The sequence below is a fragment of the Anastrepha obliqua genome, chromosome 5 (assembly GCF_027943255.1).
Source record: "Anastrepha obliqua isolate idAnaObli1 chromosome 5, idAnaObli1_1.0, whole genome shotgun sequence".
In the NCBI taxonomy this organism is placed as follows: Eukaryota; Metazoa; Arthropoda; class Insecta; order Diptera; family Tephritidae; genus Anastrepha; species Anastrepha obliqua.
In genome coordinates this window covers 103,727,803-103,742,228 of record NC_072896.1, presented here as the reverse complement: position 1 = coordinate 103,742,228, position 14,426 = coordinate 103,727,803, and the positions used below count along the sequence as shown (strand labels likewise).

The following is a 14,426-nucleotide window of genomic DNA, read 5'->3' as shown; positions in this document are numbered from 1 at the left end:
GCTCTACAAACAGCTGTTTGCTCACATTTGTCTATCTAATTTTTTGATATTTTTTTGTGTGACCTGAAATAAACAATTTCAAATTTTATAATTTTAGCAATTTCGCTATGAATTTATTGCCTAAATCACATGAAGAGTTCGCGCAGCCGGAATACTGGAATTCATTCTTTACAAAACGCGGAGAGAAGTCTTTTGAATGGTCGGTTTACATGAATTGTATTTCGCTGGTATTTGTTACATTAATCCTAATACTTTTTTCAATATCCCATATTTAGGTATGGCGAGTACTTGGAATTATGCGAGCATATACACAAATATGTAAAAAACACCGACCAAATACTAATGCTTGGTTGCGGTAATTCTCAACTCAGCATGGATATGTACGACTCAGGTTATAGGTAAGTAAATCGAACGGCATTGTAAACAATGGATCCCAATTGTCTCTTATTTTTTAGAAATATCACAAACATCGATATATCAACGGTGGCGATACGAAAAATGTTGGAATTGAATGAGCGTAAGCGCGCAAGTATGAAATTCTTGCAAATGGATGCCACACAAATGACATTTGATGATGAGTACTTCTCAGTAGCACTAGATAAAGGCACCTTGGATGCGCTCTTTGTCGATGATACAGCCGAGGTACATGCAACAGTGGAGCGCTATTTCAATGAAATTAAGCGTACAATGCGGTAGTTATAACATATAAAGCACATTGTGCATTAATAAATATTTTAAATTCGAAATGTTTTAATTTTTCTAGCAATGGTGGACGTTACTTATGCATAACACTTTTACAAGAACACATTTTGAGTTATATTTTAAATTACTTTCCCCGTAATGGTTTTATGTTGCGCGTGGTACATTGTGCCGATGCTGACCGAGCGAATCAGGAAAAGAATGCTGATAATCCAGATGTTGTGACAATGCCAGTTTTCATTGTTGTTGCTACCAAATTTAAAGCATTACCAATGCCAGTGAGCTTTTTCTAAAGAAAGTTGCATATATTTTACTGCTAATATATATTTTTTAGATTCTAGAGTTTAGTTTGGGTAAAGACAAAATGCAACGTTTACAAACCGCTGAGGAGCTTGTAAATGCAGTAGTTACGGTGCAAAAGGCAGCGTTGATTTGCAATGGCCTTGCGCGTACAAATATTGCAGGTTAATACAAGTCGAATTATGTTGACTAAATTAAATTAAATTAAATATTTTTGTATAAGGTCACAACGAGGTTGTCATGGACTTATGCCAACCGGGCGAATCCATTCCTCGCTACACAGTACACGTATTGGATCAAGCACCAGCAAGAGGATTGGGTAAATTTGCGGCGTTTATTGTACCTCAGGGCAGGTGAGCTTATCTGGCTATTTTTGTATAGAAAATGTTTATAATTTGTCCTCTTTGGTTAGAAAGCTTGCTGAAACATAATTATATAATTTTTTTTTTCAGAGAAATCGAATGGCTTTTTGCCACAACTCAGGGACGTAAGAAGTTACAAAATTCAGCGAAATTCCAACGTCTGGCTGTAGTGACGCTTCATCGTGATCAGCAATATTTATCTTTGGATAGTGTTAAACGCGAATTGGGGGACAGCATAAAGTGTCTTGCTCCTATGGGATTAACAGAACAGGTGGACTATAACTATTCAAGTAAAACGCACAAATGCAAGCCAAAGTTTTTTTTTTTTGTTTTTTTTTAGATACCTTTCCTTTCATTGGGCGCCGATGTTGGCAAGCGTGAAACTTTGGTAAGCGGGCTATCAAAAATATCCGGCGAATTCCGCATTGAAGAAGTGGAAGGAAACGAAGGAAAAGTGTTCCGACGTTTGATCTTCCTGAATAATCAATTTGTAGTACAATCGGAAGCGTTAGTGAAAACGAGTATGTTAAAAAATTGATAAAGACGATTATATATTGATTAACTATTATTTTTTAGTTAAATTAAAGGGTAAAAAGGAACGTAAAAAAATTGATTTCGGTTATTTGGCCTGTCAGCATCATCTATACATGTCCGCTGGTGTACATTTGGCAACTGGTCCAAAACCCAACGCCAGTGAGTTTAAGGACGTGGTAGTGGTAGGTTTGGGTGGAGGTGGCCTTTGCAGTTTTCTGCACTCCGCTTTGCCGTAAGTTCCCCATTTTTATAATTTAAAATGGCAGCTGTTATAAAATATATTTTATTTTAAACTTCTAGCGATATACGCCTTACTGCTGTGGAAATAGACCCTATTATGCTGGAGGTTGCTGAGCAGTATTTCGAATTAAAGCAGGATAAACACTTTCATGTAGTTATCGATGATGGTTTGTCGTTTTTAGATGTTTGCAAAAAAGAAGGTAATAATACCATTCGCATGACATATGTAACGGGTCTTAACATATTTGTTATATACACAGAAATAAAATTCAACGCAGTGTTATTTGACGTTGACAGCAAAGATCTTTCACTCGGCATGAGTTGTCCGCCCAAAAGCTTTCTTGAACCGGCCGTACTCGACAACATCAAATATATTATTGGTGACAAAGGTCTATTTGTATTAAATTTGGTGTGTCGCGACGAAGCGCTTCGAGATGAAGCTTTACAACAACTGCGCGCTGCCTTCAAAGCTGTTTGCAGTTATAAATTGGATGAGGACATTAATGAAGTTATTTATTGTTCGAATAGTGAAAAGTACAAAAGCATAGCAGAGTGGAAGAAAGATTTGGGAGCGGCAGCGAGACGTTTGAATAACTCGGCGAAAGAGCAGAAGTTACAAAAGGATGATATGTTGGAAGTCACAGAGTTTATAAATGAATTAAATATTTAAAAGAAATGTGTACCTCTTCACTAATCGTTTATCTATTGATGACTAAAGTTGTTTGAATAGTACCGAAACTGAAATTTGATCCAATTTTCGAATTCAGCTAATATGAATTACTACTGTTGAGTTATTTGCAAGTATAAGAAAAATTTGGAGCCCCCATTTAATTGAAATTATTAACCACTCAACCTAAGCCGTTAAAACAAAGCGAAGAGAAGAATTTGCGTAGCTCTGCGAAACACCTAATAATGGATGTATGCAAATATTTTATATATGAAGTAGCTGCTGCTTCGGCTTGTTTTACATTTTCCCCGCCACACTTCTGAAGAATCCGTCGCATGATTTGAGACATTTTAAATTTTTTCTTCTACATTTTTATTTGCTACGATTTGTAATACCGTGTTTATTGTGTTTTAAGTGCCAAATACAAATGCCATTGACAGATATTTACTGTTATGCAAATTATTGCTAGCAAAAATTCAAAATTTAAATTCTTTATATTTCTTGGTTGTCTTGCTTGTCGTGTCGGCTTGCTGCCGTTTACGTTTCGACTTTTGACGTGCTACGTGCTCAGCTAACATATCTGAGAGATCTTCTTTCTGCAGATGGCTTTGTTGCTCCCGCATTTGTTGTTCATAGCGTTGTGCCATGGCCTCATTGTCCAAGTCCAATTCCGACGGATCCAAAGCCAATTCGACGGTACCTTCACGATCAACCGTAACAGCAGCACGCGCTGCTGGCTTACTTACGCCACTAATGTCGTAGACGTGTGTGGATCCCATCATAGAAGCACCAACGCGATCGGTGCGCTTTTCGGGCAGTACTTGATATAAGACGGGGGTGTCGTTGCTGTAATGAGAAAGAAAATTTAAAGTTAAAAAAAAAGTATGACTTGTTTACAAATATTATTTACTCTTCCATTTCGGCTTCAATTTTCTTTTTGCGCAACTCAATCGTTTCGGGCGTCTCCATGCCGGCGGGCACACTTGTTAGGCCAGATGGTGTTACCAAGCCTTCTGCTGGAGTAACAAGTCCACTATCGTCCGGTTGATTACCAAGATCTTCGCCATCCTCCTCCTCTTCTTCGGACGACTCCTCAGACTCAGACTCGAGTTCACCCCATTGATTGCGTTCAATATCGCCTTCGTCAATGCCACTCTACGAATGTTACAATGAAAACAAATAGAGACATCTACCAATTATTTGCTTAAATGACTTACGTCCAAATCCATTATATTGGTTCCAAATACGTCGCCATACAACGGTTTGCCATTTTCATCTACAGGTGGTTTGCCCCAACCGCCGGCATGATAGCCAAATGACGTACCCTCTGGTATCGGGGCATTTAATCCGGGTATTTTTAGATTCGGATACGATGGGGGTGGTCCATAACGCTGTTGCGCAATTAACCATGGTGGTGGAATCTTATGTGAATTAGGTCCCACTGGCATACCAAGCGCTATGCGCAACTCTTCGGACAAATCACCCGGCTTCTTCTCTTTCAAACGTGTCTCATATTCTTTGCCTTCGTAGTACAGATCACCGTGTATAGTCATGCGTGGCTTTGTTTGCCACTTGAAAAATGCATCGTGTAACTTTTGATAATCTATATCGATTTTTCCCATTTTCGGACGAACACGCTCGCGCATTTTGGATTTCAGTGATTTGGCATCGTCCTTTTCCTGCAGAGATTCGCGCATTTCCATAATGCCGGTCTTCTTGATGAAGGCCGGTAAGTCAAACGGTGGTTTCTCAATACCCCGCTTACCTTGCAAATATTTGCGCTTGAAACACCAGTGACGTGGCACTTGTACAGTATTGCGATAGGCTTTCAATTGAACAAGTAATTTTGGATCACGGGCAGTGACGTCGTGCATTTCCACAACGTCAGGACGTGAGACCAATTGCTTTAGTTCGGCGACACTAAGGCGTGTAAGCTTTTTAAGTTTACGCTTTGATAGTTTTTCCTTGTCTTCTTTTGTTTCCTAAAATACAAAATAAGCAATTACAACTAAGAGGAATGTTAACTTGCAACTTTTTTATACAGTACCTCATTTTCTTCATCGTCGTCATCATCTTGCATTTTATCAATTGGCTTCTTCTGCACGGCTGCGCCTTCGGTTTCAGTAGCTTTTTTATCTTTTTCAACCGCTTTGGGTTTATTCTCTAATTTGAATATTTCGAAAACGCGGTAAAATTGCCGATACATTGGTGCCAAGTCAGCGATAGTAATACGCTCCGGCACATATTCTACGGTTACATCTTCCTCAACGGCCTCTACAGATTTTTCTTTACTGTCAGCAGAGTTCTCCTTTTCTATTTTTTTCTCTTTCTCTTTATCCTTGCTCTTATTCTTTTTGCTCTTACTATCCTTGCTAGTTTTATTTTTGCCTTTCTGTTTATCCTTTGCATGCTTCTCCTCTTCTTCATCATCTGAACTTTTTGCTGCTTTATTTGATTCATCATTTATGTCTTCGTCATCTGCTTTACTATCACCTCCGGTTGGAGGTTCATTTTCCATGTCACCACCGATTCCATTGGTCCGTTCTTGCTCCCGTTGCTGTCTCAACTTACGATTTTGCTTCTTTCTTCGCTTCTTCTTTTTATTTTTTTCTGCACGACTTTGCTTGACGCCTTTTGCCGCTAAACCACCATTCATTTGAGAGTCGCCTTCATCATCAGAATCTTCGCCTGCATCGCCATAGTCGGTCCCAATAACACCACCTCCAACAGCTTCAATGCCAACATTATTCATGTCGTTTGAAGTAAAATCTTCAGCATTTATATGGAATTCTGCTGCACGTTGATCTTTCAGCGCTAAAACATCTTCCAAAGCTTTTGGAAGCACCACTTCGGCGGGCTTCTTGTTCTTATCTTCGCTATCAGAATTTTCTCCAGATACAGCTCCATCTCCAGCACCATCCGCGGAAGCAGAAGTTCCAGTCCCATTGGAGTCGTTACCGGGTATTGGCTTTTCTACCGGCATTGACATGAGTGGCATGGGACGCGAAGCTTGATCAACGTTAGGTACCTCAACTCTCGGTGGTGGTGGTCCGTGATTCCATTGTTGTGGTGGAGGTATTTGTTGATGTGGTGGAGGTATTTGTTGATGTGGCGGCGGTAGCCTCTGAGGCGGCATTGTTGTGAGTGGTGGCATTTGTTGGGGGTTCATTTGTTGTGGTGGCATTTGTTGGGGGTTCATTTGTTGTGGTGCCATCTGCTGAGGGTTCATTTGTTGGGGTGGTGGAGGCAATTGTTGTTGTGGCGGGGGCTGCATTTGTTGTGGTGGTGGCGGCATTTGTTGATGCGGATTAATATTAAGACCGGGAGGAAACATTGGTGGTACCGGAGGTCCGGGCAACAAACCTGGCGGCGGCCGCATACCTAGCAATGGTGGTGGGCCCCCCGGCATGGGACCAGGTGGCATAGACATTTGTGGAGGCTACAAATTTGACATTGAAATTTATATTATTTGACTAACTAAATTGCAAATACATACCTGATCACCCATTTCCGAAAAAAATTAATTCTTTTGACAAAATTTAAGAAATACAGCGGATTAATTTTCCTTGAAGTTTTTAATGACAAAAGATGATAAAGTCGACGTCAAATTGAAGTGCGGCCATTTACTTGGCTGAAAACTGTTATCGACTACAGAGTACCCAAATAATCGGTTGAAAAATTATATTTAAGCTGAACCTACGTTTACATATACGTTAATTAGCAATAAATCCACAAAATTAATCTACCCTTTCACATATGGCATGACAGATAATCTGCAAAATTGCCAATCAGCTGTCAATACTGCTTTAAGAGTTTTTTCTTCATAGAAATTGCTTTGGTGGAATATTTTGGTTTCTTTAATTATCATATTATTCTCAATTTGAAGAAAAGACAAGAAGAAGGTGCAGCTAATTTAATCGCGCAAACGGGCTGCTTGTAATACACAGTTATAGGAAATCCGTAAACGACGTTTACTGATGTAATTATGGGAGTGATAAAAATGCGAATTCGAAATTCGATATTACATTTTATAATAAGTAATAAGAGGACAAGGAGTTTATGGACGCTATTTCTATTATATGAATGTATAGTTAATAATACCAAAGAAACATTTTATTAGAATTGTGTCTACAAACCTGTTTTCTTTGCCGGCATCCATTTTATTTAGGTTTTACTTTAACGTTTTTCTTGAAATTTGGAAAAATAATAATCGATAAAACAGAAAACACAGAGTTGTATGTTAAAGAGTATGGTTTTATTTAGGATTATTTTATAATCTCAGATTTTGGAAGCGAAATTTTGTATTTATGTATGCTTTTTAATTACGGATTGGGAGTTAAGCACGAAAAAGTAGATCTTCTTATATGTGAACGTATTATAAGTTACACAACACGCATTTCTTCTTTGAATTCGTAACTCATTTTGAAAGCTATCCTTCTTGTAGTGGGAAAAAGTAAGTTATAACTAAGATATTTTATTATATAAGTAATATTGTATTAGTTGATTCCTTCCATTTTCCAGCAATGAAAAAAGTACCAGAAAATGGAGGCATGCCGGTCATAGGACATTGATAGAGAAATGGGAAGAATAATTTCTTCGCATACTTTTCGAAATTTTACAGCCGTTGTTCTAGCAATTAGATCTCTCCCGTCATTCTTAAGGTATTTTACAACCCTCTCGAGATAATACTTTTCTATCAATTTCTTGTATTGTTTTCATTATAAAATTATTTTTTATGGTCATTATTCAATGATTTTTTCCTTTTTTCCTTTGTATTTCTTTACTTTTACACTTTTGTTTGACTGGAAATTTCAATAAACATCCGATAAAAATTAGGGAAGACAACGTTTTGTTCGTAATTCGGAGAGTAAATGAGACTGAAATTCTTACAAGATAATCTGTTTTCAAAATTTTGTACGGCGAAGTACGTAATTACGAGTTTAAGCATCTGATACAAAGAGACGATGTATAACCTCTCAAGAGATTAGATGGGCAGGGCATGTGACACGCAAGGAACCGGATGGAGTGCAGAAAAAAATGACTTTGAGCTAAAAATTAATAGTGCCGTTGATTGAGTGCCTAAACCCGAGCTAGCATTAAGGAAGTATAAAATTAAAAATATAAATTAAAAAAATCGAAAAACCGGAGCTGGTTTAAATGACTTTTTTTTTTTTTTTTTTTTTTATTGAAACGTTATAAAATTTGTATACATTTCATGGTATTACGCCTAGCATAAGCTAACAAGTAACATTATTCTATCCTTAACATTGAAATTTAAAAACAATTATAAATATTTTACAAACAATTATACAGCGTTGGCGACTAAATCTCGTGGCTTAGTTCTTCGAAGTCTTCTTGTGCAGACTGTTTTGGTAAGCTCTGCGGCCTCCGGGTTTATGTGCTCTTTCAGCCTGGTTTCATGGTTACTTGCAAGAATTTGGATTATATCAGCGACTTTTTTCACCGACAGATCCTTGTGCAGGTCGTGATTTCGCACATACCAAGGTGCGTTGACCATGTCTCTGAGAATCTTATTCTGCAGGCGTTGTACAGCTTCAATGTTTGATTTAGTGGTACATCCCCATGACTTTAATGCAGAAATAATTGCTGAACATGCTTCAATTATTATCAAGCCGAGGGACTGGGTGAAATATTTGTCAAGAATTTCAAGTCCTCGTAAGGAATCTGGAGGTAAGGAATCTTAACGTAGCGGATAACCGATTGGAGAATGCAGCTATAAGTTTCCACTTCAATATGTAAAAAAGTTTATAATTTCTAGAATACGACAAGTTAAGACAATTTAATAGCTTTACATGGTATATTTCTTCTATTATTCAATTATTTATCATACTTTTCTGCGATTTGCCTTTCGTTTTTGGGCTCTTTCCCTTTTTCTTTTTAAACAGGCATAAATAACAAACATTGCAATCGCATCTTCCGCGTTTCTGCTATCCTCCTTTACGCTATCAACACAAAATCACGGATGAGCCGCTCGCCGTCAGGGGCAAAGTTCAGCGAATATGTTGGCGGACATGTTCGTCGTCTGTAGCCTTTTAAGTTGACTTTCGCATTTTATATATTGAACCGTTCGCATAATTTTTTTATTTTTCATTTATTATCCTGGTTCATTATTTAAGTTTAGAGAACAAGTTAATGTTAAGGTTGTTTACGGGACAAAGTATACCATTCACCTGCAATTCATTCGGCTACGACGGTTTGTCCTAGTGATCTGTGGTTTTTTCTGTTGCTTTGTTTGCTTGTTTGCATTCTCATTGAAATTTTGACTTTCAAAAGAATGTCTTGCACCAAAATTCCAGAAAAAAATTTATTAAATTTTAATGTTGTACTACTGCTATCACCTTTTCTAGGCTCGTCTTGATTTTACATAAGGCGAATTCATATAAGGTATCACTAGACCAGCTGATGATTTTTTCGTTTGGGTGGTTTGATTGTCAAAGTGATCTGCTTTGCTTACATACTTTTTTTCTTTTTAAAAAATTACCGTTATATGCAAGTTCCACCGATTTCGCCCGTTTTCAATACCAGTCTGTCGGATAGTGGAATAACAGACCCGCCGTCAAGTGGGTTTAACCCAATCCTCCTTTGGACCAAACCTGTTGAAATAGCACGCTTTATGGGCCTACCGTTAGATGATGACACTCCCTGTATTACGAAGGTGGTAAGACAGTTAAGTTTTTAAGTTGAGATTCCGCTAGATATACAATTACAGAAGGAAGGGTTGTAGCAGACTATCTCAGTATTATTCTCATAAAATACATTACCCATCATGCTGTAAGGTAGGAAGGCTCAGTTTGTCGAAATCTCTAAGGGGTGGATATAATTTAGGATTTTAATGCTTGATTTTACGCAAAAAATATCATTGAAGGTGGGCGAAGGTAGGATTGGGTGACGCAATTTTTTAGTATGTTTTTTACAAAATTCTAGCTCCTCTCTAGCTTGAAAGAATGCTGGTTGGGACCAAATAGTGAGGGCAGGAGACTGTAGTCGTCCAAATTGCAGTTTAGTTCGGATTACGGTCCGATTAAGTGGATTAGGACTTTTTAAAAAATGCATGCAAATTGTGAGCGAATTTCTTGATGTACGCTGATGCTCCTATGAGTGTCTCTAGACCTTTAGTAACAGGATGACACATATGACCCAAATGAACATTCCGTGTTTTTAATAAATAAAAAATCAAGATTTCACTGTTTATTAATTTTTTATTTTCTTAAAATAATGTGGCAATTTCGTGTATTCCAATGTATATTTTATTTTACCTAAAATACTAATTTTTATTTTAAATAAATAAATCCTATACACAAACAGCGCTATGGCATTGCCTTATTTTATATAAGTATGTTTATGTATGTATTAAACGCAATATCTTTTTCAAATGAATGAACTTATACGACGACAAACTAGAATATGTACATACATATGTGTAAAATATTTAAGAAGTTTCAACAATAGATTTAGTAAAACAAAAGAAAAATTAAATAAAAAGAAATTTCCCACAAAATTTTTAAAAATTCTTATAAAGTCTGTAGAATAATTACATTAAAAATAACACTTCCTATAAATACGATTGAAATTTATTTTACAAAACTAGTAAATAGATGAAATATTTAAGTCACGATGAAATATTATAACAATTTTTTTATGATTGAATGAAATAATGAATTAAAGGAACTTAGGAATAGTATGAAAAGTTTGCAATTATGCAAACTGAATTTAATGTTAAATTGCAATTCACAAATAAGGTAACCAAAATAGCTAGAAAAATGTGAGTGGAGCGAAAATATAATCAATCTTCATTTTAAGAGTTCATAAAACCCCTGGTGAAGAAATTTATATTTCTATACCATGCCGCAGATCGGTGACATATTTTGAAAACATTTTAATTTAATTAAAAAAAAAATAAAACAAGTAAGTCTACGTAACACTTTAGTTATTTTTCTATACCACGCCGTAGATCGTTTTAGCACATTTTAATTTAATTTAATTAAAAAAAAATAATAATAATAATAAAATAAAGTAAAGACGTAACACTTTAGTTATTTTTAGTGACAATTTTAACATCAAAAATGCTAAGGTATGTTCTGTTTTTTTTTTAATCAAACTTTTCTAGCATATTCTTGACAGTTAACAACATAAAAAATTCTCAAAAATGTTTAGTTTCCTGAGCGGTGATCGATATTAGAAAACAGTTTTTCAGGTTATGCTTGAGTATATTGAGGTTTTGGTTTGGAGTGCTTAAAATTCAAAATTTAATTATATTTTCGCTCCCGCAGTACATCTTCATATCTACTTACATAATATGTGCTCAAAAAGATATACTTATATACTTGTATATAAGCCTTCGTGCAGCGGGTATTTTCGAATTCGTGTCTAAACAGCCTTCAGATATTCAATATAGTACAAGTATTTCCAGCGCTCTCCATACAACTTTACATACAATACAGGTACATAATTGCATGTACATACATTTGCTTATGCTTATAAATAACAATAGCTAGGCGATTGGCTTTTTTCAACTTCCAAAAGTGTAATATTCTTTTTACATTATTAACAATTTTTGACCTCAACTCGTCGTTACAACAATTTAGCCTAAATAACTATTGACTCGTATAGAATATAGATTCAATCATCAATCATTTAAACATAACGATATTTTACAAAATTTTAGTAAAAGATATTTGCGATAATACAAATTATAGTTTACTTGTCGTCAGATAATTACATTTTTCATAATTTTTAACAAAATTTTACATTACTAGATTTTACATTGTAATCAAATGTAAACTGCTCTTTTATGTAGTTCACCTTTTATGCTTTCCTCTCTTTCTTTCTTTCTTTGTCTCTTTCACAGTAAATCAGTAGTGTAAGTTTTCTGTTTTTTTATGTATCGATATGGCAGAACTGTTGGCTGTGCTCGTGCCAATTACTCTTTATTTCGCGTTGCTTTTTGTTCATTTTCACCATGACTTTTAACTAAAAACTAAATTAAAAATGAAGTTATATTTATTTGCCATATAGTAACAAGTAAAATAAAGTTTTTGAACAAGGGCATACGTAGGCAAGCATGTGATAGCGTTCACTAAATTATGAAAATTTTCAAAAAATAACGTTCAATTCAAAAGCAGCGTTAGTGGAGATGGGCTCAATGATATCGGCATGATGTAATGGCATAATTTTCGCAGAATTAAAAAAAATTAAGCACATGTCATATGTATGTATGTATGAAATGTAGAATTTGAATAAAAAAATATATATTCAATTAAAGGCACAGACCGAAAGAAAAAATTAAGTTGAGTTAGTTTAAGTAGCAACTATTTTTTACAAAAACTTTTTTTATTTAAATAATTTTTGTTTAAGCCCAAAATTTAATGGCGAATATGAATACAGCCAAATATGTATCGTAATATACATAATATCAATTTCATTTAATTCATTACTCTTATTAAAACGGTCAATATATTAACTGCGCCTATAAGCATGCTATGCTTAGTGCATAATAATGTACGGTCGGTGTAAAACGTTTTTATGCTTCCAGTGCATGGGATGGTAATTTTTAAAAAAGTTGTTCAAATATAGCATCGTCGAGCTTATTATCGGTGTGATAATTATTTAAAAATATTTTTCTAGTATTTTCATGTAATCAATTACTTTTGAACAAATAAAAACAGAATTGTCTTAAGTGGTAAATGTACGGATAAGTTTCAACTTAAGGGGTTCGGGGTAGTCAGAATTTTCAAAAAATTTGATTTTTGTTTTGCTTTTTATTAAAGTATAATATCTTAAAAATATTGTGTGAAAATTTGAAGTGAATCCGACAAATACTTTTCGAGTTATTCAACAATTAATAAAGGGCGCTCGGGCGCTCCTAAGCTCGATAGCAAAACTTTAAATGCGTAAATGTTTTTGGAACTGGTGATCACTCTAACTTAAAAACCGCTTGGTAGATTTCAATAAAATTTATACTGCTTTTGAAAAACATAAAAAACTCGTGCCGGATCGAAGAATTTTTTTTTTTTTTTAATTTAGATTTTTTTTAAACAACTAGTTGTCGGTTTTTTTCTTGAAAATCTGAAAATTTGTTTCTGAGGCCGCCATAATGTTAATTTTGAAAAAAAAAACGTCGATCAGGAACAAGATTATCTATTAATAAAACTAATTTCTCTTGTCCGATTGATTTTAAATGAATCTCCACGGACTTGTGATGATCACCGCAAGGGACCTCAGGAGAAACGGGCTCCACACAAACAGCGATAACTTTTACAATTATTATTTTTTTTTTGAAATTTTGCTAAAGTCAAGCCGAAACACGATGTATTAATGCAATTAAATTAAATAAAGCAATTGACTAGCAAAAAAAGAAAAATGATTGAAAAGCATCATTTTTTTGGGCCTCTGACTACCCCTAACCCCTTAACTGCACAAACAAGAAGAAGTTCGACAACTGTGAAATTCGACTCATTAGATTTATAGCGTCACTAAAAATCATACAATTATTTTTGTTTTTCTTTTTACAATTTTCCCAATTTTTGCTACTAACTCGTGTCTAAAAAATTTATTCATATTAGAATTAAAGTGTCACGGTTTTTAGGAAATTTTAAAAAATTATTTAAGAACTTGTGAAAATTGAATAAAATAACCTTAACTTTTCAAATATTTGAACAACATTTTTTAAAAGTTTTTAGAAAATTAAAAAAAGATCGTCTAATTTCAAACTTTTTAACTTTGCTTTTTTAATTTGTAGCTTTTTCAATTTTTGACTACTACACCTTTGAACTGGCTAGTATTAACATTTATACAGCGCTTCCCAGTGAGTTTTGCGCTTTTTCTTCATACATAAAAAATAAACAAGTCAATGTGTTATTGTAAATTTGCAACAAAGTATATTTAATTTAAAAAGGCCTTCATAGCCGAAAAAATTGTAATAAAATATTGGAAAAATTTAAAAAAGATGGGAATTCTATTTATACTGCTTTTATAAAAAATTAAATACAAACTATATTTTTTATAAAAAATTTAACCATGCAAAAAATCGATTCTCAGCGCCATTTAGAGTAAATTAAAATTAATGAACAATTTTAGTAGCCCTTTTCTGCAGATGCAAAATTATATTTTGTTAACCGAAGATAGAATAATTGCATAACCAGTACGTGGTCTGCTAGAATTGTTACCGCTCGAATCAGTTATAACCTTTTCAGATCGAAAAAAATCAAGGTCTTCTTTTTTACTACTACTGAAATTACCTCGAATAGCATTTATAATTTAAACTTTTGAAATTTGGCAAACATTTTACAAATATAAAAGCTTAGGTTGTTCATAGGCAGTACTTCAAAAATTACACTCACTTTGCTTCACCCACAGTTTGTATGTTCTTTGTCAGACGCTTAAATCGCTTCATTTGTTGATCAAAGAAACTTTGTTTTTTTTTAATGAAAAAATTTTAAGATTATTGTCAAAATTTTTTTTTTTCCATTTAAGGCCACCTATGGATCATCTTATTGGAGTTAAGAGCCAATGAAAGAGAGTAAAGTTTAGTTTAGCTTCAGTCGGGTAACAACGGAGCCCTACTTTTTGCAATGAAATATAAGTTCGCCTCAGAGAGAGATAGG

At 34.6% G+C, this 14,426-nt stretch overlaps 3 protein-coding genes across 3 annotated transcripts in view; 1 reads left to right on the top strand and 2 right to left on the bottom strand.

Annotated features, from left to right (window-relative positions):
- Positions 1-5: 5 nt before the first annotated feature.
- LOC129247113 (eEF1A lysine and N-terminal methyltransferase homolog) lies at positions 6-2,879 on the top strand. Its single transcript, XM_054886047.1, has 11 exons — positions 6-199; positions 276-398; positions 456-692; positions 764-977; positions 1,034-1,163; positions 1,223-1,352; positions 1,452-1,632; positions 1,702-1,882; positions 1,938-2,127; positions 2,196-2,335; positions 2,396-2,879. Exons 1-11 carry the CDS (start codon positions 108-110, stop codon positions 2,803-2,805), a joined length of 2,028 nt encoding a protein of 675 aa, XP_054742022.1. The 5' UTR covers positions 6-107; the 3' UTR covers positions 2,806-2,879.
- Positions 2,880-3,257: 378 nt separating this feature from the next.
- Positions 3,258-6,414, bottom strand: LOC129247112 (splicing factor 3B subunit 2). Its single transcript, XM_054886046.1, has 5 exons — positions 6,299-6,414; positions 4,850-6,241; positions 4,020-4,784; positions 3,713-3,957; positions 3,258-3,648 (listed from the first exon to the last, which is right to left on the bottom strand). The coding sequence occupies exons 1-5, from the start codon at positions 6,308-6,310 to the stop codon at positions 3,279-3,281; spliced, it is 2,784 nt and encodes a 927-aa protein (XP_054742021.1). The 5' UTR covers positions 6,311-6,414; the 3' UTR covers positions 3,258-3,278.
- Positions 6,415-10,011: 3,597 nt separating this feature from the next.
- LOC129247109 (SUN domain-containing ossification factor) overlaps positions 10,012-14,426 on the bottom strand; it is a 116,041-nt gene continuing 111,626 nt past the window's right edge. Inside the window, exon 6 of the mRNA XM_054886042.1 lies at positions 10,012-11,800. Within this exon, the coding sequence (XP_054742017.1) occupies positions 11,790-11,800 (11 nt within the window). The 3' untranslated portion in view covers positions 10,012-11,789. The remainder of the gene's footprint in view (positions 11,801-14,426) is intronic.

Excerpts from the sequence above, each read along its gene's own strand:
- LOC129247113 (XM_054886047.1), top strand. The coding sequence starts at position 108 with ATGAATTTATTGCCTAAATCACATGAAGAGTTCGCGCAGCCGGAATAC. Across the intron at positions 978-1,033 it reads TTAAAGCATTACCAATGCCA|ATTCTAGAGTTTAGTTTGGG; the intron begins GTGAGCTTTTTC and ends TATATTTTTTAG. Across the intron at positions 1,164-1,222 it reads TGCGCGTACAAATATTGCAG|GTCACAACGAGGTTGTCATG; the intron begins GTTAATACAAGT and ends TTTTTGTATAAG.
- LOC129247112 (XM_054886046.1), bottom strand. Across the intron at positions 4,785-4,849 it reads ACGACGATGAAGAAAATGAG|GAAACAAAAGAAGACAAGGA; the intron begins GTACTGTATAAA and ends TTTGTATTTTAG. Across the intron at positions 3,958-4,019 it reads CCAATATAATGGATTTGGAC|AGTGGCATTGACGAAGGCGA; the intron begins GTAAGTCATTTA and ends TAACATTCGTAG.